The sequence below is a fragment of the Rhinoraja longicauda genome, chromosome 5 (genome assembly GCF_053455715.1).
Source record: "Rhinoraja longicauda isolate Sanriku21f chromosome 5, sRhiLon1.1, whole genome shotgun sequence".
NCBI classification, from domain to species: Eukaryota; Metazoa; Chordata; class Chondrichthyes; order Rajiformes; family Arhynchobatidae; genus Rhinoraja; species Rhinoraja longicauda.
Window position 1 is genome coordinate 24,751,120 of NC_135957.1, and position 25,606 is coordinate 24,776,725.

Below are 25,606 nucleotides of genomic sequence, written 5' to 3' on the forward strand. Positions count from 1 at the left end.
CCAAGTTCACTTTTCTTATTATCAAAGCCAAAATCATATTTAAATGCAGGAAGGTTTTCCAACAAATAGTATTCCTATGGTTGTGGACTCTAATTTGAGAGTTCCTTCAATTGAGAGGTTCTGGCAGAACTGGAGATCACTCTGTACAGGATGTGAGTATCTTGCAATGTAAATAAAGGTCAGAGTGATCTCTTGCATTATTTCAATTGAAAAATAAATCTTCAATTTGTCTTTTATCTAAAGGGTTCCAAAGAAAGATGTAATCTAGTATCCTGTACATTTTCCAAAGCCCCTTGCCCCCTCCAGAAGACTGAAATGCGAGCCTATTTTAACTGAACCCAAGCCAAGGTCATATGCAAAGTCATAAAAGCAATGGTGCATAAGTAATAAATTTAAAAAATCTTAATTCTGGCTTTTGCTGCCTGGCAATGGTTACAGTTGTTTAAAGATATATGACACAAACGGGGAAGTGAAGAGTAAAGCATAATTGTGTGGGGCAGAGCCAATGGAGCAAAGGGCTTGTGTTACACATGATTGAACATTTGGGAATCAGTAACATTTGGTCAGTTATGGTCATGCCCAACAATAACCAGGCCTGATCAGCCTTTTTGACTGGTCTCTCATCCACCACAGTAAACAATTATTACTTCTACCAGCAATATACTGCTGTTACAACATGGCGTACCATCAAAAGATGTTGGACTGTCTCAACATCTCCCAAACTCATAACTTCTACCACCAAGGCTCATGAACACCAGCTTCGAAAGGATATCAGTCATTTAAAGGTGTCAGTCAGATACTGCCACAGAAAGCTATGGAGGCCAAATCAATGGATATTTTTAAGGCATAGATAGATTCTTGACTAGTACAGGTGTCAGGAGTTATGGGAAGAAGGCAGGAGAATGGGGTTAGGAGGGAGAGACAGATCATCCATGATTGAGTGACAGAGCAGACTTGATGGGCCGAAAGGACTAATTCTGCTCCTATCACTTATGACTTTATGACCTTATACCAATTATAAATAACGCCACATCTGCGCCCAGGATGAGGTGTTTCACACTAGGGCATCAGAGATGTCCTTATTCTTCAATAAATGTGGCTTCCCCTCTTCCATTATAGATGAGGCTCTTACTAGGGCCTCCTCTATATCCCGCAGCTCCGCTCTTGCTCCCCCTCTCCCCATTCGTAACAAGGACAGAATCCCCCTTGTCCTCACCTTCCACCCCATCAGCCAGCGTAACCAACAAATTATCCTCCAACATTTCCGTCACCTCCAAAGGGATCCCACTACTGGCCACATCTTCCCATCTCCTCCCCTTTCTGCGTTCTGCAGAGACTGTTCCCTCCGTAACTCCCTGGTCCCTTCCTACCCAAACCACCCCCTCCCCAGACACTTTCCCCAGCAACCGCAGGAGATGCAACACCTGTCCCTTTATCTCCCCCCTCAACTCCATCCAAGGACCCAAACAGTCTTTCCAGGTGAGGCAGGGGTTCACCTGCACCTCCTCCAATCTCATCTATTGTATCCGCTGTTCCAGATGTCAACCTCTCTACATCGGCGAGACCAAACGCAACCTTCTCGAGGTCAATTCAGTTGTCAATAAATGCTGACCTTAACAACACCCATGCTGCACTGTGGGGAGCTACAGTAGTTAAGGGCAGCACCATAAAGTAATTGTTCAGCCTTTACTCCACTCCCACCATTTCATTGCACTCTATCCCAACAACCCTTGAACTCCTTCAACAGCACCTTTCTCCCATGAACCCCAATCCTTGATTACCATCCCTTTTCCTCATATTCCGACTTCCTAAATTATGAGTACTTTCCATCCTCCAAGCATACTGTTGGTCTTAGCTGTTCAATAACAGCTGTGGGTCACTTCATCATCACCAATAAAATGTCATTATGTGCGAGAATGAATCTCATAGGTACATATCTCTACTATCATGGGATACAATGGAAAAATGGGTTTGTGTTAGATAAAAATGGAATGTGGTGGTTCCCTGGCAAAGCAACCTCTCTTTAATACGGGGTCATCTGTGTACAGTTTCTCAACTATATTAAAGAAACTGTAATTGTTGCAAAGGTAAAAAATATAATGGTTTAACTTGAGTTTTGAACCAGAAATTTCAATTAATTAGCAATGGACAAACTGACCATTCCTTTTTAATTAATCATTTTAGGGCTACTACAGATGTTTCTAATTTGTAACTAATAATATTCAGCTAATCAAATTGGTTGAAATATTTTTGGAACACATAGCTAACATAGATGCCTTATTCATTAAAGTTCAAAAATGGAATGCAAAATAAATACTACACAGGTGCTTTTGCTACGCTTTGCTTTTTTCCTCTCGGTAGAACTTAACTATAAAGTTGACATGAATCAAGGAACTATTCAAATGTATTGCAAATAAAATACAAAGTACTTGTGCTATAACTCCAGGATAAGCGCTCAACTAAGAAAACCAAGCCCAAAATCAAAGTATTATCTAACTAAATACACCAACTTACAATGCAAGAAAAACAACAAAAACAGCTCCCTACATATTAATTAGCTCTCAAAAAAACGAATCCTGTAGATGCAAGTATATCATTGGGATTATCAAGTGGGCACCTCCCTTCATTGGTGTTTCATTGACTTAGGCCCATGACACCTCAGGAAGACTCAACGGTTGGTTCTGGCGTCCCAGAACAACCCCCTTATAGAGTTGTACAAAATCATGAGAGGAATAGATCGGGTAGATGCACAGAGTCTTTTGCCTAGAGTAAGGGGATCGAGCACCAGTGGACATAGGTTCAAGGTGAAGGGGAAAAGATTTAATAGGAATCTGAGGGGTAACTTTTTCACACAAAGGGTGGTGGGTGTATGGAACAAGCTGCCTGAGGAAGTAGTTGAGGCTGGGACTATCCCATCGTTTAAGAAACAGTTAGACAGGTACATGGATAGGACAGGTTTGGAGGGATGTGGACCAAGCGCAGGCAAGTGGGACTAGTATAGCTGGAACATTGTTGGCCGGTGTGGGCGAGTTGGGCCGAAGGGCCTGTTTCCACACTGTTTCACTCTATGACTCTACCGGATGTACTCTTGCTCTCCATCCACGCTGCTCAACTTCTGCTACCAACTCTACATATCTAAGCCTTTTTCTTTCATACGCCTCATCCACTAAGTTCTCCCAAGGCACTGTCAGTTCTATAAAATACACTATCGGCTGACTAACTGACCATAACACTATATCAGGCCTCAAACTAGTGGTGATTATTTCCTGCGGAACAACAAGCTTTCCTCCTAATTCTACCTGCATCTCCCAATCATTGGCTCCCTGTAACTGGCCTGACTCAGGCCTATCTGCAAACTTCCCTCCTCTACCTTTCTCTCCTTCACGGACAAAATGAATCATTACACTCCCAGTCATGATGCCTACTGAATTCACCTGTACATTCCTCCTCTCAATTGCTATAGCTATGCACTTCAATACCTGGTTATGCTGCCAAGTATACCAACCCTGAGAAAGACTAGTCCTACATCCTGATAAAATATGCCTCAACGTTGCCACCTCCGGCTCCCCACCTACCCCTTATTTGAGGTTCTACGGTGATGGCAGCACACCATAAATAGCCCTTATAAGGAAGCTTATATGACCCGCCTCCATGCACCACAGCTGAACCTCTTTTCTACTTTCCCAGTTCATCCACTGTCCCTTCTTAACCTGAGTTACTGCCCTTATACATCTCACTGCTTCCTCCTGATGACATATCTGCTCTACCACCAAGTTCCTCCTCTCTGTTGGACCTGCCTTACTCCACACTGGTTTCCCTGTGCTGAGCCCTAAGCCTCCTTTCCCTTGCTGCACCCTACCAACAACGTCTGTATGATGGAGACGGGCACTTACATTAACTCAAAATGAGTGACTATACAGTATGTGAATTAAAATTAAAAATTGAAACTTCTGTAAATGCTCAGGTTCAACATTTGCTAAGAGAGGAACAACAGATAATGCATTAGACCAATATTTGTGCTTCAGAACTGATAAAAGTTATAGATTTTAAAATGCAAAGTAAGTGGTATGGCGGGTGGAGTCCAGAAGAGTAAGTGCAGTGAGTAATTTAGCTGCCATCCATCCTGATACCTAATGAATTTGTCTGCACTTTCCTCCCTGGCACCCTGCTGCCTTTCCTGGATATGATGAGTGGAAGCAAGTGAAGCAGTGAATGTTTATAATTTTAGTTTGATTGCAAGTTATTAAATGGAGAAAGATATAAACATTGGGATGATTTTGTTTTCGTCATCCTTATTGTTAATGCCACAATCTGCATTCAGTTGAGTGTTATTTCCCCAGCTCTGCCCACAAGGTTAATGAAATGAACAGCGCACTATGGTAATCAAGTGAAGATTGAATGGTGGAGGTAGTTGTGCTACCTGCTGAAAGAGGGTGGTAAAGCTGTGTCTGGTAATGGTGCAAATAGCAGATGATTAATGAGAACTGAAAAGGAGAAAAAATATTTCTTGCAGTTTCGCACTCTTCAGCTCACGGTATGGGCTCCTTTATGTAGGGGAAATACAATGCAGACAAATTTGCAAGTATTCAGGCTGAAAGCATGACCCCGAGTTGCTGGTTACTCTGTTCCACTTCCACTCTGATCTATTTTTGACTTCCTACACTGCACCAACGAAACTCAATGCAAGCTTGAGAAACAGCACTTCATCTTCCAATGTTAATACATTGCAGCTTTCAGAGCTCAACATCAAACTAAACTACATTAAATGGTCTTGCATTTCACATTTCTAGCATTTTGTCCCTTCCTCCAGATCTGATCAAAGGACATCAACATGAGAAGTTAATTCCCTACACAGATGTGCTTGACCTGCTGAGTGATTCCAATGTTTGCAACTTTTATTTTAGATTGCCGCATTTTGCTCTTGCATGTTAATTAATCTGGTAATGAAGCAATATTAGAAACCTTTTCTTCAGGTATATTATAGCAGCAAAGGAACATCAAGATAATATACATTAAAAATTGCACACTTGGGGTCAATCTCGCTGAGATGCTTCGTATTCTAGGTGAGAGGTGTTAATACTGGGGAATGGATCATGACTCATTTCAGGCATGTAGAGTCAGCATCAACCTCTCCCAGGTCAGTTATGCAACTGTTTGATTCAGAGCAAAGCTTCTTCTGTACTGCAACAGTAAGCATTCTTTATTGCAGTATTGCATTATTTGCTTGCTCCTTTGTCAGAGCAGTCTCGTTGTATGAGGTTGCTAATTAAAACTAAAATAGGAATATTTGTTCTCAACCCCATGAACAATTTCTATTGAGACTGACTGAACTAATTTACTATACTACACCATACTCTGTGAACCCTACATCCTGATGGCCTGTAGATACTTTCTATTAGGTAAATCTACCTGTTTAGTCAGATCATAGCTACCTTATTTCATTTCAGTTATGTGATAAGTTAGCAGACAATATTCAGAATTGTATTACTAAATAAGGAAATTAATCTAGCTGAACATCATTTTCCTCCCAAATGATGCCCTCAAATAGATATGTCACTGAATGACATTCACTTTCGGTACATCTATCAACGCCACTAAAAAAAGCACAGAAAACTGATTTGCAATCATTTCCAAAAGCTGCTCACTAAAGAAATTTTAACTGCAATTCCCTTCTGACCCATATCTACTTTAACAGCATGGGCTATTTATTTTTAAATATATATTCTTCGAAATACTAATGAGAGAGAACTTTGAGTTATCTCCCCTTTTGCTGTTATATAGGATTTAACAGGAATCCAAAATTGGCAGTAAGACATAAAATGGAAAAATCAGAAAATCTACACGGCAGAATCTGTGTAATACCATCTAATATTGAGACCTTCAAACACAGCAAACTAAGAAGTACAGAGCATTTAGAAAGTATTCAGACCACTTCACTTTTTCCAAATTTTGTTACGTTACAGACTTATTTAAAAATGGATTAAATTCATTTTTTTATCATCAATCTACAAATACCCCATAATAAAAAAGCAAAAACAGGTGTTTAGAAATTTTTGCAAAGTAATTTTTTAAAAACCTGAAATATCACATTTACATAAGTATTCAGACCCTTTACTCAGTACTTTGTTGAGGCACCTTTGGCAGTGATTACAGCCTGAAGACTTCTTGGGTATGACGTTACAAGCTTGCCACATCTACGTTTGGGTAATTTCTCCCATTCTTCTCTGCAGATCCTCTTAAGCTCTGTCAGGTTGGATGAGAAGTGTCGATGCACAACAATTTTCAGGTCCCTCCAGAGATGTTCGATCGGGTTCAAGTCCAGGCTCTGTCTGGGCCACTCAAGGACATTCACAGACTTGTCATGAAGCCACTCCTGCATTGTCTTGGCTATGTGCTTAGGGTCGTTGTCCTGTTGGAAGGTGAACCTCCGCCCCAGTCTGAGGTCCAGAATGCTCTGAAGCAGGTTTTCATCAAGGATCTCTCTGTACTTTGCTCCATTCATCTTTCCCTCGATCCTGACTTGTCTCCCAGTTCCTGCCACTGGAAAATATCCTCACAGCATGATGCTGCCACCATCATGCTTCGCCGTAGGTATGGTATTGGCCAGGTGATGAGCGGTGTCTGGCATTCAGGCCAAATAGTTCAATCTTTGTTTCATCAGACCAGAGAATCTTGTTTCTCATGGTCTGAGAGTCTTTTAGGTGCCTTTTGGCAAACTCCAAGCGGGCTGCCATGTGCCTTTTACTGAGGAGTGGCTTCCACCTGGCCACTCCTCCATAAAGTGCTGATTGGTGGAGTGCTGCAGATATAGTTGTCCTTCTGGAAGGTTCTCCCATCTTCACAGAGAAACTCTGGAGCTCTGTCAAAGTGACCATTGGTTTCTTGGTCCCCTCCTTGACCAAGACCCTTCTCCCCCGATTGCTCAGTTTGGCCGGGCGGCCAGCTCTACGAAGAGTCCTGGTGGTTCCAAAGTTCTTCCATTTAAGAATGACGGAGGCCAATGTGCTCTTCGGGACCTGCAATGCTGCAGAAATTGTTTTATACCCCAGATCTGTGTCTCGACACAATCCTGTCTCGGAAGTCTACGGACAATTCATTCGTCTTCATGACTTGGTTTTTGCCCTGACATGCAATGTCAACTGTGGGGCCTTATATAGACAGGTGTGTGTCTTTCCAAATCATGTCCAATCAATTTAATTTACCACTGGTAGACTCCTATCAAGTTGTAGAAACATCTCAAGGATAATCATTGGAAACAGGATGAACCTAAGCTCAATTTTGAGTGTCAAAGCAAAGGGACTGAATACTTATGTAAATGTGATATTTCAGTTATTTCTCTTTAATTACTTTGCAAACATTTCTAAACATCTGTTTTTGCTTCTTCATTCTGGGGTATTGTGTTGATGATTAAAAAAATGAATTTAATCCATTTTGAAATAAGGCTGTAACGTAACAAAATGTGGAAAAACTGAAGGGGTCTGAATACTTTCTGAATGCACTGTAAATCTCAATTCTTTTGGTTTATATGATTTCATAGAATTTTGGTCAACTGAACCATCAAAGAGTCACAATGAATCAATTACACAACTTAAATCTTGATTGTATGTTCTTGCAGTCATCCTCCATTATAAAGCGGTGTTGGAATCAAGCAAAACACATTCCATGGAATATACTTCAAGTGTGATTATACCTAGCACAGAGCACACTTACAATATAAACAACTACACTTTTATTTGTGATATTGTGCAGGAAATAACAAAATTATGCGATTGTTAATCTTCAGCACTAAATGAGTTCAAAGTGCACATATTGTAAGATCTGAACCAATTTTAATACACAAATCAAAGTTTAATAGATGCCACACATTTACAATTAAAGTAAATGGGCAAAATAGGACTATTGCAATAGATACAATCTCTTATATGCAAGTGTGACATAGTGCTGCAGATTTTAATAAATAATTTATCTTGCACTTAAAAATATGATAATCTCTATTAACTTGCCTTACATTGATGAATTGCATACCTGTTGTCTGTTGTTGGGAGTGTATGGAAGCATCGTTGATACATGGAACATGATTTCATAATCCTTATATGTTGTATAGAGAGAATGAGTTCCAGTGGAGTCAGCTAAAATATGAAAATAAAACAATTTAAAAGTGTACAGAAAATGATAGCAATTACAATTGCTTTCTAAAGCAACATTTAAGGGACTAGGCAGAATGTTCAATAACACAAGAAATGGGAGTGCTGAGGAATGGAAACATTACCCCTTCTTTGTCAGGTAAACCCAAGCAAAAGCAGAATAAATCATGAAAATTGAAAAATATACTCGATGCTGGAATTCTGAAATTAAAACAGATATGCTGGAAATATTCAGCAGATGAGGTAGCTTTGTGGAGAATGAAACAGTCAACCTTTCAAGCTAATGGCCTTCATCATAATAAATCCCACTTTGTCCCAAACATGTACTTGAATGTGACCTTAATTCCGCATGCATATCATTTACCACTTCATTTCCACTTCAGTCTGTTTACAAATCATGCCAATTAAAATGTCAAAAATGTTATGCCTTCATCGATTTACCTTAAATTGAATATTCTCCTATCCTAGTGAAAACCATCTCCAAAACACATTCCCAACATGGAATATCCTATTGTGGATAGAACTGCAGATGATGGTTTAAAACGAAGGTGGACACAAACTGCTGGAGTAACTCAGTGGGACAGGTAGCATCTCTGGAGAGATGGAATGGGCGATGTTTCGGGTCCTATTCTTATATTTACCTGTCCAGCCAGGTCTGCCCTTAATTTTCACAATCTCTATTATCTAAGGGGAAACATATCTAGGTGAATAGCCATAAAGAGTTCATCAAAATGCTCCAAGGGGAAATGATAATGGCAACTCAGCTCTTCAGAATGATTATTTTGAACTTTAAAATTCCTAATTCAGCAAGATAAACTAACTGATTTATAAATCAGATTCAACATATGTCAGAGAATTTGCTTTCAGCAAATTACTATCAGCTTATTAGGTCCGAGGTCAACCTTTAGATCAGAACTCATTTACCATTTTACCATTTTACCAATACCATTTAGCAATTTTCATTCAGAAAGGCTATTATACCTCTGCCCAATAATTCTCCTTCTTAGTGTTTTCAGAAAAATTCTTAACGGCATATTAAATTAATTATTTTCAAAAGAGTAAACCAATAGCCATATTCTTCAAGTTTTACTTAATATAATTTAATTCAGATTTTCATTGAAAGCAGAAGAAACTGAAGAATAAAGATATTGAGATGCCCTCCCACACTATAGATTCTTTGAACAGAACTTATTTACTTGATTTTTGCCCACTCACATAACCCATCCATATATTCTTAATACTCATACCAGCAGGCTCATGAAATTACATCGCCAGGCTCGTGAAATTACATCATATAAGCTAAAGATATATTTTTGTTTCCTCAATCTACCTCATTGCGTCCCTTGTACTCTTTCTGTTATCTACACTTTTTCTGTAAAGTCTGATTATATTCATACATGGATGCTTTACATGGATAGCACACAAAACAAAATATTTCACTGTATATTGGTACATGTGACAAAAAATAATAAACCAAACCAAAATTGGCCTGGCTCATTACCCAGAACGAAGTTCTGCAAAGTCACCTTCTTCATTGGGCCTGAAACGCAATAATCAAGAAAGTTCTGAATACACTTCAGAAACTTCACCCTCACTTTCACATTGTGGTGTTTCTTTCCCAGACTATGCTGGGATAGTTAAAAGGCCCCATTATTACTAATTTATTTCATTTAGACATCTCCTCAATTTCCCTGCAAATTTGTTCCTCAATAAATTGATTTAAACACAATCAATTTGAGCTCCCCTGTCGCAAAATTCACCTGCTCCCTGCTTGAACTCTCAGCCAAGATACATTATTCCAAAAACAAAAAGATAAAGTGGCTTACTTTTGTTGTCCAACTGTGCTCTGTACTTGCCGAAGCCCTTTAGTCTCACCCTATGGCCTAGGAGATCAAGGAACTCTTCAAACACTGGGCTTCCTGTCTCATTGTTGTACATCTCTTCCTCAGTGCTTTGGCCTGCTTTGCAGTAGAGAACTCCAACTTTATGCTGGAAGCTTAGCTGAAATAAAAGTCATAATTTTAACAAATGGCAGGTATATAATTTTTACAATTATTAGTAGATCTTGAAATCCCTTCTGTCCAAGGATTGGAAGAAAATAAATTCTCAGTTTCTGCATTACACGAGAGAAAGCCAACCTATACCAACATTTTCAACCACGTCAGTCCCTTCAGACTGAACTTAGTACTGAAAAATATGCCAAGAGACAGACAAACATACTTATGCAAGGTCTTTCATTAAATCAGTAAGTCCCTTTAGCAGAGTACTTTTAAGATGCAATCACTTTTGCATCAGAAAACATGTCAGTCAATTTCTGCAGAGTGAGATCCCACAAATAATTGTAACGATCAGGGAGGGGTACGGTTGTATATTGGTCAAGTACAGTGTCCAGAGATATGGGCTATTGGACATACTAGTTTACTATCTCACTATAGCAGTTGAGAAATGAAAATTCAAGTAGAGAAAACTGCAACAACCAAAATTGCTAATCCTAATAATTGAGGTGACGAAGGTAATTGATGAGGGCAGGACAGTGGATGTTGTCTGCATGAATAAAGTCCGCCCTGGCAAGCTAATCTAGAAGATTAAGATACATGGGATTCACAGTGACATAGTCGTATGGATTCACAACTAGCTTACTAATAGTAGAATTATAGGGTTATGGTGAAAGGCGTTATTCAGATTAGATGTCTGTGACCAGTGGAGTTCCATGGAGATCTGTGTTGCGACCTCTGTTGCTTGGTGATATATGTACAAATGACTTGGACATAAATGTAGACAGGTTAGATAGTAAATTTGCAAACACAAAGATCACTGGAGTTGTGGACTGTGAGGAAGGCCGTCAAAGTATCAAGCAGAATATAGATCAGTGTAGAAATAGATGGAGAAATGGCAGATGGGAGTTTAATCTGAGCAAGTGTGAGGTTTTGCACATTTGGAGGTTGAATGTAAGGAGAAAGTATGCAGTTAAGCTATTAAGCTGTTAGCTAAAACCCTCAACCGCATTAATCAACAGAAAAATCTTGGGGCCCAAATACTTAGCTCCCTGAAAGAGGCTACACAAGCAGATACAAGTGGCACACTGTATGCTTACCTTCATTGATTTGGACATTGAGTACAAGTGTCAGGAAGTAATGATGGAGCTTTATAGGACTTTAGTTAGGTTGAATATGGAGTATTGCATATAGTCCCAGTTGCCCCATTATGAGAAGGATGTGTTGGCTTTGAAGAGGGTGTTGAGGAGGTTTATCAGAATGCTGCCTGGATTAGAGGGTATTTGCTACAAGGAATGGTTGGGACAAACTTTGATGGTTTTCTCTGGAGCGTCGGATTATGAGGGGCACAGTTGGGGTTGACAATCAGAACATTTTACGCAGATAGAGGCATTTGTTTCAAGGTGAAAGGGGTAACATTTAAGAGAGATGTGCAAAGCGTTTTTTTTTTTACACAGAGGGTGATAAGTGCCTGGAACGCAATGCTTGGGGTGGTGGTGGAGGTAGATACGATAGTGGCGTTTACAATGCCTTTAGATAGGCACATGGATATGCAGGGAATGGAGGGGTATGAATCACGCACCGGCAGTGGAGATTAATTTAGCTTGGCATCATGTTCAGCACAGACATTGTGGTTGAAAGGGCCTGTTCCTGTGCTGTATTTGTCCATGTTCCATGTTCTATAGTCTAATAATGATAAACATGAAAAGACCCTTCTTATTCGTTCATTTCCTACCTGGTTTAGCCTTTGCAAATCCAAGCTAACAGTAAGAAGGGTCCCAATGTGAAACGTCACCTATCCATGTTCTCTAAAGATGTTGCCTGACCTGCTGAGTTACTCCAGCACTTTGTGTCTTTTTAAGCCAACAGTAAAGTGGTTAAATTAACTGTCCCCCAAAATGTCTTGGCAGATCGTTCAGTTGAAAAACCATAAGGTGGAGAAAGTAAATCTTCACCATGTTTAAATTATGATTACATCTAATCAGACAGCCACTAATGCCAAGAATGCAAACTTGGTCAGCATGGACAAGGAAGACCAAAGGGCCCATTTTCTCTATGACACTATACGACTACAATTTAAGAGAAAATAAACATCAGTGATGTCCATAGTTTAAACAGACCAGGACATTGCATTGAGAAAGAGAGATTTTGAAATTACCCTGCTTTCATCTCAGGTTATAGGTTTTGATCCTATTTGTGAACTTCAATAAGCAAATCATTGTATGAGGATGTTGTACATATTGCAAGATTTGCATCATACTATTTATGGGAACCTGAGAATTAATGTTGCAAAGTAGATTTGTGGGCAGTAACGCTCAATTTGCAAGACCAAGCATGATCTGAACTTGGGAGAGACCTCTGCAAATCGATCCTGATAGCTGTACAAACTACATGTGTGGAGCTCTACTGCGAGATGTGAATTTTAACTGGGAAAGAATGAGAGTTTTCATACCATGAAAGCATTTATTTTGTACAAAAAGATTTGGATCTAGTTGTTCCAAAAAGATTTACAGTGGTTTTCCTTTACAAGTATATCCACAGTTTGTATATATGAAGCCAACTTTGAAGTAGCATAACCCTGATGTAGAAAAATAATAAAATCAAATTGTATACTTCGTGGATGTTGTTTGACTGTAAAAGCTCCTTTTCATATAGTGCCATGGAATCCTTTATGCCCTCCCATAGCTTGCTATAATGCTTCAAAGGACAACATCACTGACTGTATAATATTATTTCTGTTTGACACTGTTGAGTCTGTCCAGATTTTCTGCACAGGTTTCTGCAATTGTAAATGAATTTTAGACTTGGAGGTTTATGTGATTCAATGAAGTACAACTCAATTTGCTTCAGTTAGTAAAGTGCCTTATATTTCAATTACATTTCAATGCTATTCCATGGACATGAAGCTCGTGTGCTGGAAGATGGTGTTCCCAAGAGGTTTTTCTCACTGCTCTATTGCACAACAAGATTTAAATTGAACATCTTGGAATATTTTACAAATAAGGAATGGTTTTGCAGTAATGAAGTGGTAGTAAGGCTGCATGCAGGGATCATATCTATCTGATTTAGATTGGAAATATTCTAACTGTGCTTGATGCTCATTCATAGCATGATTACACAATGGGGAATAAGCCCTCAGCCCAAAGAACTGCCCATAGGTACCCATTCACAATATTCTTCCTCACATTATCAACTCCCCTCAAATTCAACCACTCACCTGTATACCAAGGGCAATTTACAATGGGCAAATGATTTATTAATTTGCATATCTTTGTGATCTGGGAGAATAAACAAAGCACTTGGGGGAAACCTATATTGTTGCAGGGAGAACATGCAAAGTCCACACAGACAGATCCTGAGGTCAGGATTGGATCTGGGTGTCTGGCACTGGGAGGAAATGGCTCTACTAACCGCACCACTAGATCAGTTATGGCAAAATCCTGATTCGCCCTCAAACTCTGGTGAAAAACTGGCTTTAACAAGATCAACTTCTGGGTAGTCACAACACAGCACTACTCCAGATTACAGATAAAACCCCCCCAGCTCCAATTGTTGCATTTAGCACCGTCTTACTCTAATTTATCAACCTTTTATAAAAATAAAACAAAAGATCAATAATTAGGCATTCTTGGGTTACAAAATATTGATTTATAAACACTATATACGAATGCTTCATGATATTATTAAATTCAGAAATCCAACATTTGTGAGTGATGTAGACAAACGACTTGGATGCAATTGTAGATGAGCTAGTTAGGAATTTTGCAGAAGACACTGAAATTGGTGGAATTGCAGACAATGAGGAAGGCTGTCAAAGTACACAGCGGGATATAGTTCAGTTACAAAACTGATGGTTGCCATGGACTCAGTGGGCTGAAAGGCATATTTCCATGCTGTATCTAAACTAAACAGTGAATTCTCTAAGATAGTGAGATATCCATTTGTTGATTCTCCTCCACCAAGTTAAACCCTTTTCACCTGAAGGTTGACCAATGTCCTGAGTTCCAATAAGCACTGCCCCAATTATCCACATTTTTCTTAGGTTACAGACTGTCAATCTGTTAAATATTTAACCTTAGAAGGGAAGAGATGATATTATAAGCAGATCCTGCTTGGGGAAAAAGTGCTGTGTCAAAGTATTTGTGAAGGCTGAATAAAGATGAATCGCTGAAGTTTACTTCAGGCGAAGGACCTTTCCTGCTGATTTTTGTTGTCTTCATTCTGCAAATTGTTGGTCTCAGTAGTTCATTCATCCTAACAGTCATAATGTTTTCCTCTCAAATTAACTAAAACAATGCTCTTCTTGGTATGATTTGAAATCCAACGTTATAATTCTTTTTAATACATTTGTTTCATGTCTTTTGTAAAAGGTTCAGCACATGAAAATTTTCTACTTTCTATATTTTCTTTTATAATTTAGGACAAGACTTCAATGCAAAGCGAAGACTACTGCAATGACAACTTAACATGTCTGACAATAGACAATAGGTGCAGGAGTAGGCCATTCGGCCCTTTGAGCCAGCACCACCATTCAATGTGATCATGGCTGATCATTCTGATTTGAGGATGGTCAGAAGTGTTCTCACACTCTCCTGCCCAATATTTATCCTTCAAATATTACTAACCAGATTGCTTGCTCTTTCATCTCACTAGATGCTTGCCGCATACAAATTGTCTGCTATATTTCCCAACATTGCAATAGTGATTGCACTTCAAAAAATATTTAATTGGCTTCTGTAAGATGCTCCATTAGGTATCTTACCACATTTGTGTTTATTTTAATGATTAAAATGGGGAAACCCTATCATTCCATCCAACAACTTAAAAACATATACACAGCCAAATATAAAAGGAGGAGCAACGGGAAGAAATGAAACAATAAAAGCAGTCAGAACTTTAGATTCTGGTTTATACCAGGTCTGAAGAAGGGTTCTGACCGAAACGTCACCCGTCCTTTTTCTCCAGGGATGCCGCCTGCCCCGCTGAGTTACTCCAACACTTTGTGTCTAAGCACAGACTTCTCTTCAGGTGAATGCGAAATCCACCAAGTTCTCACTGACCCTTTTTTAAATAAGATTTTTAAATTGTTGAATACTCTCAGGCAAAATCAGATAAGAAAAAAAATAGGGACAGGACATTTGGCCCATTGAGCTGGTTTCACCATTAAATAAAATCATGACAGATCCAATCTGGCCTCTACACCACTTCCCTGCTCTCCCACAATCACCCACCCCACTCTATTTTCTCTCTACTCTTTTGAAGTTCAAATAAATATCTATGAATCTCTGCCTAGATTATATTTAATGACTCCACTTTCACTACTCTGAGATCAAGAATCCAAAGAGCATTCAGAGAATTTCCTTCTTATCTTTGTCTTTAATATGTGATCCCTTGCTCTGAAAATTATACTACCTGGTTCTAGATATCTTTTCTGCATAAAACATTCTCTCTGCATCCCCCAATCAATGCCATCACAAAACGTATGTCAATAAAGTCACCTAATTTCCAAATTCCAATGAGTATCAGCCCATTCTGCTTACCTCTCTGCCCTTGCATCCCTGTGAACCTTCTCTACACTGTCATCAATGCAAATATATTCTTTCTTTTAAAAATATGACCAAATTTGAATGCAGTATTCCAACTCTTGTCTCTTCAGTAAAGTCACTTCAAAAATGTCTGCCTTTTATACTCCGTACCCTTGTAATAGAGATCAACACTCAATTAGCCTTCCCAATCAATATTAGTATCTACATGCCAATCACTTATCATATCATATCATATATATACAGCCGGAAACAGGCCTTTTCGGCCCTCCAAGTCCGTGCCGCCCAGCGATCCCCATACATTAACACTATCCTACACCCACTAGGGACAATTTAAAAAAAAAAAAACATTTACCCAGCCAATTAACCTACATACCTGTACGTCTTTGGAGTGATTAGTTCATTAACTATGTAAAACTACTTCATTGAAATTTACTTTTACAAGTTTTTATTCCAACTTACTCAGAAGTTATTGCCCAATCCTTCATTTTGACAACTGCTCAAATTAAAACTCTGTGCATTATGTAATACTAAATATGTACACAGTGTAATAATGGATTGTCAAAGTAGAAAATTTTGCTCAAATCGTGGAATTGAATAAAACTACGTAGGAGCAAACGGGAATGTACTTAAGTTGTAACACTGCATACACTTAAACGTTCAGGCTTTAGTAATCGAAATCAGTAAGTTTGAAACGCAATGAATATTTATAAGTCATTTACAGAAAGTGTATTCATGAAACACATCAAAGTTCTAAAATGGGTTACATCTGCATTAAAATTTCACAAAGCTTAGTCTTCAGATTAAATACTTCAGTTGTCTGAGCAATGCTCACTTTATACGCTTCAATTGCCTGTCTGAGCCTTTGATCATTCAAACACTAAACAACTGCCCTTAGGACAAAACTACATCAGTTTGTAAGTTTATCTGCAGCAAACTGTATGTCCAAATGCATGAAAATCTATTCTGACCATTAAACATCAGGGGAGGTATGAATAAAGACAATGACAATTGTTTTCAGGCTATCACCAAAAAAAAGAGAACTTACTAAGCTGTCCAGTGATCAATTATTATGAAGGAGTAAATGGACAAGCTGTCTCTGTTATTGTGCTTGTACCATTTGGTTGTGAGGCTGCATTTGCAGTATTGTGTTCAATTTTAGGGAAAAAAAATCAAATGTCCAATTCTTCAATGGACTGTTCAACCAATTTATGGCAATTGCTCACATCACTCTGGAACATAAAACCATGGAAGGTCATTTCAGCTCTGGCACCCTCAGTAATAACTGATTTAATTTACATGACAATGCAAAAATTTCCATAAACAAATCGTATGTACAGATTCATGTGTGTTTGAGTCAGCACATCTGTTTCAACTATTAGTCGAATGCAAGGGGAAAATATACAATTAAACACAAGACGCTTAACAGCATAGATGTACAGAGGGATCTTGGGGTCCAAGTCCTTAATTTCCTGAAAGTGGAAAACACAAGTAGATAGAGTGATAAAGAAGGCATATGGCGTACTTGTCTTCATTGGCCAAGGCATTGTGTATAAGAATTAAGAAGTCATGATGCAGATTTATAGGGGGGGAAAAGGTGGACTGAAGAATGGCTAATGGAGTTTAATGAAGGCAAGTGTGAGGTGCTGCATTATGGGAAGTCAAAAAGGGCAGGACCTTCACAGTGAATAGTAGGTCCCTGGGGAAGGTTATAGGGCAGAGGGATCAAGGAGCACGTGTACACTGTTCCCTGAAAGTGGCGTCACAGATAGAGAGTATGGTAAAGAAGGATTTTGGTACAATGAACTTCAGCAGTCAAGATATTGTGTATAGAAGTTGGGATGTTATGTTACAGTTGTACCACTTCATATCATATCATATCATATATATACAGCCGGAAACAGGCCTTTTCGGCCCTCCAAGTCCATGCCGCCCAGTGATCCCCGTACATTAACACTATCCTACACCCACTAGGGACAATTTTTTACATCTACCCAGCCAATTAACCTACATACCTGTACGTCTTTGGAGTGTGGGAGGAAACCGAAGATCTCGGAGAAAACCCACGCAGGTCACGGGGAGAACGTACAAACTCCTTACAGTGCAGCACCCGTAGTCAGGATCGAACCTGAGTCTCCGGCGCTGCATTCGCTGTAAAGCAGCAACTCTACCGCTGCGCTACCGTGCCGCCCACTTGTTTGTGAGGCTGCATTTGCAGTATTGTGTTCAATTTTGGTCACCCTCTTATTGGATGTCATTAAACTGGGAAGAGGGGAGCGAAGATTTATGAGAATGTTGCCAGGACTCGAGGGCCTAAGCTATAGGAGGAGGTTGGGCAAGCTAGGCCTTTACTCATTGGAGCGCAGGAGGCTAAGACATGATTTTATCGATGTGTGTAAAACCATGAGGAGAATTGGCTTGGTATAATTGTAAATTGTTCCTAGTATGTATAAGATAGTGTTCGTGTGCGTGGGTCGCTGGTCGGCTTGGACTCGGTGGGCCGAAGGACCTGTTTTGGCACTGTATCAAGAGAGGTTCAAGAGTCAAGAGTATTTTATTATCTTATGTCTATCTGGGACATATAGTCTTATGTCCCAGATAGAACAGTGAAATTCTTATTTGCAGCAGCACAACAGAATATGTAAACATCGTATTCTGTAAACAATAAACGAGAAAAAAGTTCAGTGTGTGCAAATGTGTGTAGCACGGTAGCGCAGCGGTAGAGTTGCTGCTTTACAGCGAATGCAGCGCCGGAGACTCAGGTTCGATCCTGACTACGGGTGCTGCACTGTAAGGAGTTTGTACGTTCTCCCCGTGACCTGCGTGGGTTTTCTCCGAGATCTTCGGTTTCCTCCCACACTCCAAAGACGTACAGGTATGTAGGTTAATTGGCTGGGTAAATGTTAAAAAAAAATTGTCCCTAGTGGGTGTAGGATAGTGTTAATGTACGGGGATCGCTGGGCGGCACGGACTTGGAGGGCCGAAAAGGCCTGTTTCCGGCTGTATATATATGATATGATATGATATGATATACACAGTATATATACACACAGTGTGTGTGTGCGCGCGTATGTGCGTGCGTGTGTGCGTGTGTGCATGCACACATGATACACAAACGCACACACATTAAAAACAAACAAATAATAATGCATAGTATCTCTAAACTAAACACTGAACTAGTGATACACATGAGAAACGTTCACAGACCAGCTAAGGACCATATAGACAATGGACAATCTTGTACAGTACTGAGTAGTGACTGGAAATCTCCAGGTCCCAATAAGATAGGAATTTAAGTGAAGAACAATGTGAGGGTTAATCACAGCACTGTTCATCTACTGCATCCCACGCATGCACACATTAATTTTTTTTAAAAATAGGATAATAATGGTAGGAAAATTCTATCACCCCAGTGTTAACAAAACAAAATTATGAACAAAAAAGGTTTGGAATGAAGGCTTCTTGAAAATACATGCAAGATATTCTGTTTAAAAAGATCACTAAATAGCAAGCCCATCAATAAAAAATCCAGCTTTACACTTGATATAAGTGAATGAAGCTAAGCAGGTGGAAGGAATGTCAATGGTTAGCATTTGATGATTTAGTTAGTCATCGAAAAGAACAATGGACAAAAAATAAATATTCTCATTCACTACCAATGCCAATTCTACTCAGTTAATATATTACCTGGAAAAATATGAAACTTAGCCATTGAATGATATATCAGGGCAAGTGATCATGTTTGTTAAAATAGCTACATTTTAGAGTCTGAAAGGATGAGGGAGATGGAGGGTTAGACGACCTATTAACTTAACTCAAGGCTGACAGTGGTGTGAATGGAATCAGATACAAGCAAGAGACGAGAACATAAAGTGCAATGACTAGGCATGAGGGGACGTCAAGAGGAAGGGAGTGTAAAGGGCCTGTCCCACTTAGGCGATTTTTTAGGCGACTGCCGGCGACTGTCAAAGTATTAGCAGATCGCCGAACTTTTCTTTTACCCAACGACAATGACCACAACAATGCCGAGTCAGGTGGAGATTACACCGTCTTCGGAAACATCGTGAAATTCCCACGCTGTCAATGCTTCTCCGGCGTCCTAATTTTCGCTGAAATCACTGACAAGTCAGTAAGCACTTGAGAGTTTTGAAATATAACATCTTGCCTGGGTTACTTGAAAACCAAGCTTCACGGTAACAAGGCATAAACTAGATTGACTTCCAGTTTACTAATAGCAGCATTAAGAAATTTAATTTAAAAAGTGGTTAAATGTATTTTTGTGAAACGTGTGTGGGCATTCTTTGAAAATGTACGGGAGATGCATATCTGGTTTCTGGGTTGCATATCTGGGTTGGGAGCCTACTTTAAATGTGATCGCTGATGGCCATAAACATCGCAAAAATTCCCACGCTTACCTGACCGTCAAACTGTCGCCTCCAAACTACCTGTCAAATGTCCTGACGGTAAATAAATTGGTTAAATACAAGTATTTTATGGTATCTTGAAATGACTTTACTTATTTTAATATTATGTGCTTCTAAATGCATCTAAGAGAACCTAGCAAACTTGGGGACAGCATGCGACAGCGTCCGCAATAAGCAACGATACCTGGCAACAAGCCAGTAGTCGCCGAGAAATTTCACTCCGGTTGATTTCTCAGCGACGCGCTGAGATCCACTACGATTCTTGGAAGACTCCTCACGATCATGCCTGCGACACCCCGGCGAACTGTCGGCAACAGCCTAGTCACCGGCAGTCACCTTAAAATCGCCTAAGTGGGACAGGCCCTTAAGGCTGTTGAAGGATTATAAACAGGGTCTGAATTTTAAAAATAAGGTGTTGCTAGATTGGTACACAGCTGAGTTAGCAGGCATTGAATTGATAGGTAAATGGAATACCCTAAGTCCATCACCTCACGCCCCCGCCCATCTGCATAGAATTTTGTCTAAACAAACGTCTATGAAATTTAACTTGGAAATCAATGAAACAGCCATGTCTTGAAGTAATAAAGGTGCAAATTATGGTTTCTACCCCGAACAAGATGAGTGAGGAATGGAGTGAGACCATATCACACTGGTAGAAGGTGGAATAACACACGTCAAATTAAAGGCCTGAAATAAAAGATGAAAGTAATGCCTGAATACAAATAAAATACCATTTGCAATGCTCGTCGCTGGTCACAGCATTACAGAAAGGGTGCATTAACATAAGAGAAAATACAGACAAGATTTATCAGGAGAATGCTAGAGCTGGACAAATATAATTGTGTAGGAAGACATATTCATGTACAGTAAACCCTAGTTAATGGGCCATGGGGGGAGGGGGGTGTGCCCGTTATTGTCAATTGCCCGCGATAGCATAGAAACATAGAAAATAGATGCAGGAGTAGGTTATTCGGCCCTTACAGCCAGCACCACCATTTCAATATGATCATGGCTGATCATCTAAAATCAGTCCCCCTTCCTGCTTTCTCCTCATATCCCTTGACTCAGTTAGCCCTAAGAGCTTTATCTAACTCTCTCTTGAAAACATCCTGTGAATTGACCTCCACTGCCTTCTGTGGCAGAGAATTCCACAAATTCACAACTCCCTGGGTGAAAAAGTTTTTCCTCATCTCAGTCCTAAATGGCCTGCCCCTTATTCTTCAACTGTGACCCCTGGTTTTGGACTCCCCCAACATTGGGAACATTTTTCCTGCAACTAGCCTGCCCAATCCCTTAAGAATTTAAAACGTTTCTATAAGATCCCCTCTCATCCTTCTAAATTCCAATATCGACCCATTCTTTCATCATATAGCAGAGTAATGTATTATCATTGTATGCCATTAAAACAAAGAACTGCAGAGGATAGTTAATACACAAAAGGACACAAAGTGCTGGAGTAACTCAGCGGGTTGGGCAGCATCTCTGGACAACATGGTCCCTTCTGCAGACTGATTCAATCTGCTGAGTTACTCCAGCACTCTGTGTCATTTCACCTTAAAACTAGGCACCAGCGAGCTCCTCATCAACTCTCCGACCATCTGGTCGACGCACCCGGGGCCCCCGTCCATCAGCTCCCACTACAGTCCATCACCACACGCCCCCGGCCACCTCCGTGGCCCCCTCCCCTCCACTCCCAACTCAATAACCCCAAAACACCCCAGATTTACGCAATTCAGTTTCACAACTATGCACAGCAGGGCAACAATCCTTATATTTAACAGTGGAGCTTTCAGGCACTTTCAAGTAAAGAAAATTTGGCCTGTTTGTCAAGTTTACAATGAAGTAGCTCAACTGCAGCAAGGACATGACATCCAATAAAGATCTTCAGCTTTGTTGGTCTTCATCCCTAATATTAAGTCTTTAAACTTAAATGACCAACAAAACAAAAAAATGCTTTGCTTAAAAGGTTTCTGAAATTACTTTCTATTTGGTATACACACAATCTTCAACTAACTTTACGGAACTAGATTGGCAATTTTCCTTTAACCGGGAACAGATGAAACAAAGTTCATCAACTGATCCTCTTGAATGAGAATGGAGGCATTGATGTGCATCAACTTGGAATCCAGACCAAAAGAGGCCTGGCAAAGTTGAGAAACTGACTCAAACAAAGTTGATCATGGATGCTATAAACAGCTAATCTAAATGATATTAAAACAATATTCACACTTTGAGGTGATCTGTGATTTGCAGCAAACTCTTGTACCAACTAAATCTTACAGCGCTTCTGATGTTACATTACATTTGCTGTGTGTGGATGATTTTCAAAACTACTATATTTCTAAATACATATTTAATTAAAATGATAAATAAATAATTTTCAATTATTTTTAAAATCACATTTTGATTTGGATACAAATGCATAACATAAATGCCAATGCCATTTATTCTTATTATGTGAACAGAATTTAAATTATAATGATTTATCCAGCTAATTTTCCATTTACCATATAAACATGTTCGTTTTTTAGTGAACTACTCCTGTGAATTATATATTTTGTTGAATTGAATCAGTATGAATACAGCAATTCAACAAATGAACAGGATAGGGATTAGGCAAGTCAGATACACTCTATACTCATAATGCATAGACAGCTGTGAATTATTTATTAGACTTTGAACCATTCATATTTTGTTAATGCTCTATTGAATAATGGCCAGCCTTTTGAGTGGATTGCAGGCATGAGGTGCTATAGTGGTTTTCTACTCAACCACTGAAGTTTAATGGCACCATTAAGTCTGTACTGACCCTCTAAAATGGCAGCAGAATGGACACACCCTTTTTTTGGAACACAATGCCTTATTCATTCACAGAAACAGGTTCAATAGTCATTGGTAGTGTATAATGCTGTTGTCATAGCAACACCAAAATTCTATCCATGAGACAACAGCTCTGCATTTTGCCACTTCAGCATAACCTTTCCAGAACCATTGTGCTATTTTAATAATTAAATTGTGAATTAATTACAAACTAATTTTTCCTCCCTGCTATGCAAAACAAAGCAGACTTAAGTTTCTGTAATGGCACACAAATGTAATTTGCAGTGAAGATTGGATCACATTGAATAACTTAACAGTAAACGTTATCTCATTGACCATGGTAGTAGTAATTCACGACAATACAGCTTTGAACAATGAGCAAATGCAGTGGAGCATTATTCAATGGTCAGACCTGCAAAAAAACCCTGTCTAAATCCTGCTCAAGATATCAGCATTTGCAGTTTCTATGCCTCCAAAACATGTATTGTTCTTTTGCCATCTTATACTTGAGGAAAACCTTCTGAGACAGCTATCCAATACATGTGCTGACAGGCGTAAGTTCCTAAATCTAGATGTGGATAATTGCATTGATTTTAATAAATTAAAGTCAAGGAGCACGTCCTACTGCTGTGCTAGGTATCTCAACATTTGTGTGTATGCAACACACATATAAGAAGGCAAATTACAAATCAGAGTCTGCACATTTTTTGCTGAATGTACATTTTAGGTCTCGTTATTCGACCTCCCAGAGCTTCTAAAAGCGCCTCTACAACAAAGACCATTGGCACTGACATGAAGGCCGCGTTAACAAACAACCATCAAACCCTCCAATAAAGTAAACAACTTCTCTGCAGGTTGGTGCTCACAGAAACAAGTGCAGTTTGAACATAGAACAGTACAGCACAGAAACAGGTATTTTGGCCCAGGATGTCTGTGCTGATAATGATGCCTACTTAAACTAAATCTTTCTGTCTGCATGATTCCTTTTAATTTATTTTGGCAAACTCATTGGGCTGAAGGGCCCGTTTCCGTGCCGAACCTCTAAACTAAACCAAATCTGGCCCTCAATCAGGAGCTTGATTCCAGCTGCACACTGAATATTGATATTTCACTACTTTCCAGGATACAACTTCAAATGCAATTCACTTCAGGAATAATGGAATCCACCAGATATAACAGGAGAGCGCGCTGGAAGATACACAAGGTTTAGCAAATCTCCCAGTAAAACGCAGCTAAACTCCTAAGTATTCGGATAGTACGTCAGCCGATAATAAGGATATCCCCATTCTCTCTGCAATTTAAAAGTAACTCGTTTTCACACTCTTCCAGTTCCGATGAGTGTTTGACCTGAAACAAAGACCATTCCTCTTTCCACAAATTCTATAGCTCTAGATGTCAACTTCTTTACATCGGCGAAACCAAACGCAGGCTCGGCGATCGCTTCGCCCAACACCTTCGCTCAGTCCGCCTTAACCAATTTGATCTCCCGGTGGCTGAGCACTTCAACTCCCCCTCCCATTCCCAGTCTGACCTTTCTGTCATGGGCCTCCTCCAGTGCCATAGTGAGGCCCACCGGAAATTGGAGTAACAGCACCTCATATTTCGCCTGGGCAGCTTGCAGCCCAGTGGTATGAACATTGACTTCTCCAACTTTAGATAGTTCCTCTGTCCCTCTCTTCCCCTCCCCCCCAGATCTCCCACTGTCTTCCTGTCTCCACCTATATCCTTCTTTTGTCCCACCCCCTTGACATCAGTATGAAGAGGGGTCTCGACCCGAAACGTCACCCATTCCTTCTCTCCTGAGATGCTGCCTGACCTGCTGAGTTACTCCAGCACTTTGTGAATAAATAGCTTAGTTTAGAGATGCAGCATGGAAACAGGCCCTTCGGCCTACTGAGTCCACATTAACCATCGATCACCCGTTTACACTAGTTATCTCACGCATGACCTTTAATTTTTCCAACAAAATTGGTATTGCTGACCTTTGCTCCAGTAAAAGAAAAGTTCTTATTTAAATAGCAACTTTTATTTTACTCCCAAGATGTTCTCAAGAATTTTAAAATCAATTAATAACTTTTTCAAGAACAGTCACCATTTAGAATTCCCAGGATTGACACAAAATGCTGGAGCATCTCTAGATAGAAGGAATGGAGAAAATTCCTGTCCTTCCCGTTCCTTCTATCCAGAGATTCTGCCTGTTATTTTGTGTCTATCTTCGACGTAAACCAGCATCTGCTGTTCCTTCCTACAGATAGAATTCCCAGGAGAAAGCTTACACACACAAATTTCCCACCAACGTCCAAGTACTTCAAAGTTGCTTTAGGGGTCAATTTAGGCTAGTATTAACACTATCAGATCGACATTCACTTGTAGGAGCAGATAGAGCCACAGTTTAGCCACTCAACCACGTAATGACAAATTCCAGCTATTTTCAACATTTCATTGCCTTGAACCATCTGTTATCTTCTCCTCACCTAAAACCGTTCACGAGAACTTGGTATTCCTCTAATTCTGACCTTCAGCATATCCTGTTTATTACCAGATCTCCGGCTGCCATGATCGCAAGCTTCAAAAGTTTTTCTATAAACCTGTCTCAATATATTATATTATACTCATTAAAACCTCTGACTAAATGTTCTGTTTACTAACTTCATTTTTGGCTTGCTGTCAGTTTGGTTGAC

General features: G+C 39.7%; 1 protein-coding gene across 8 annotated transcripts in view; it reads right to left on the bottom strand.

Moving 5' to 3' along the window:
* LOC144593494 (signal-induced proliferation-associated 1-like protein 2) overlaps positions 1-25,606 on the bottom strand; it is a 389,226-nt gene that overhangs the window by 199,059 nt on the left and 164,561 nt on the right. For all 8 annotated transcript variants that reach the window (XM_078399153.1, XM_078399151.1, XM_078399145.1 and 5 more), the window contains 2 exons: positions 9,971-10,145; positions 8,026-8,129 (listed from right to left, as the gene is read on the bottom strand). In XM_078399153.1, the coding sequence (XP_078255279.1) occupies positions 8,026-8,129; positions 9,971-10,145 (279 nt within the window). The remainder of the gene's footprint in view (positions 1-8,025; positions 8,130-9,970; positions 10,146-25,606) is intronic.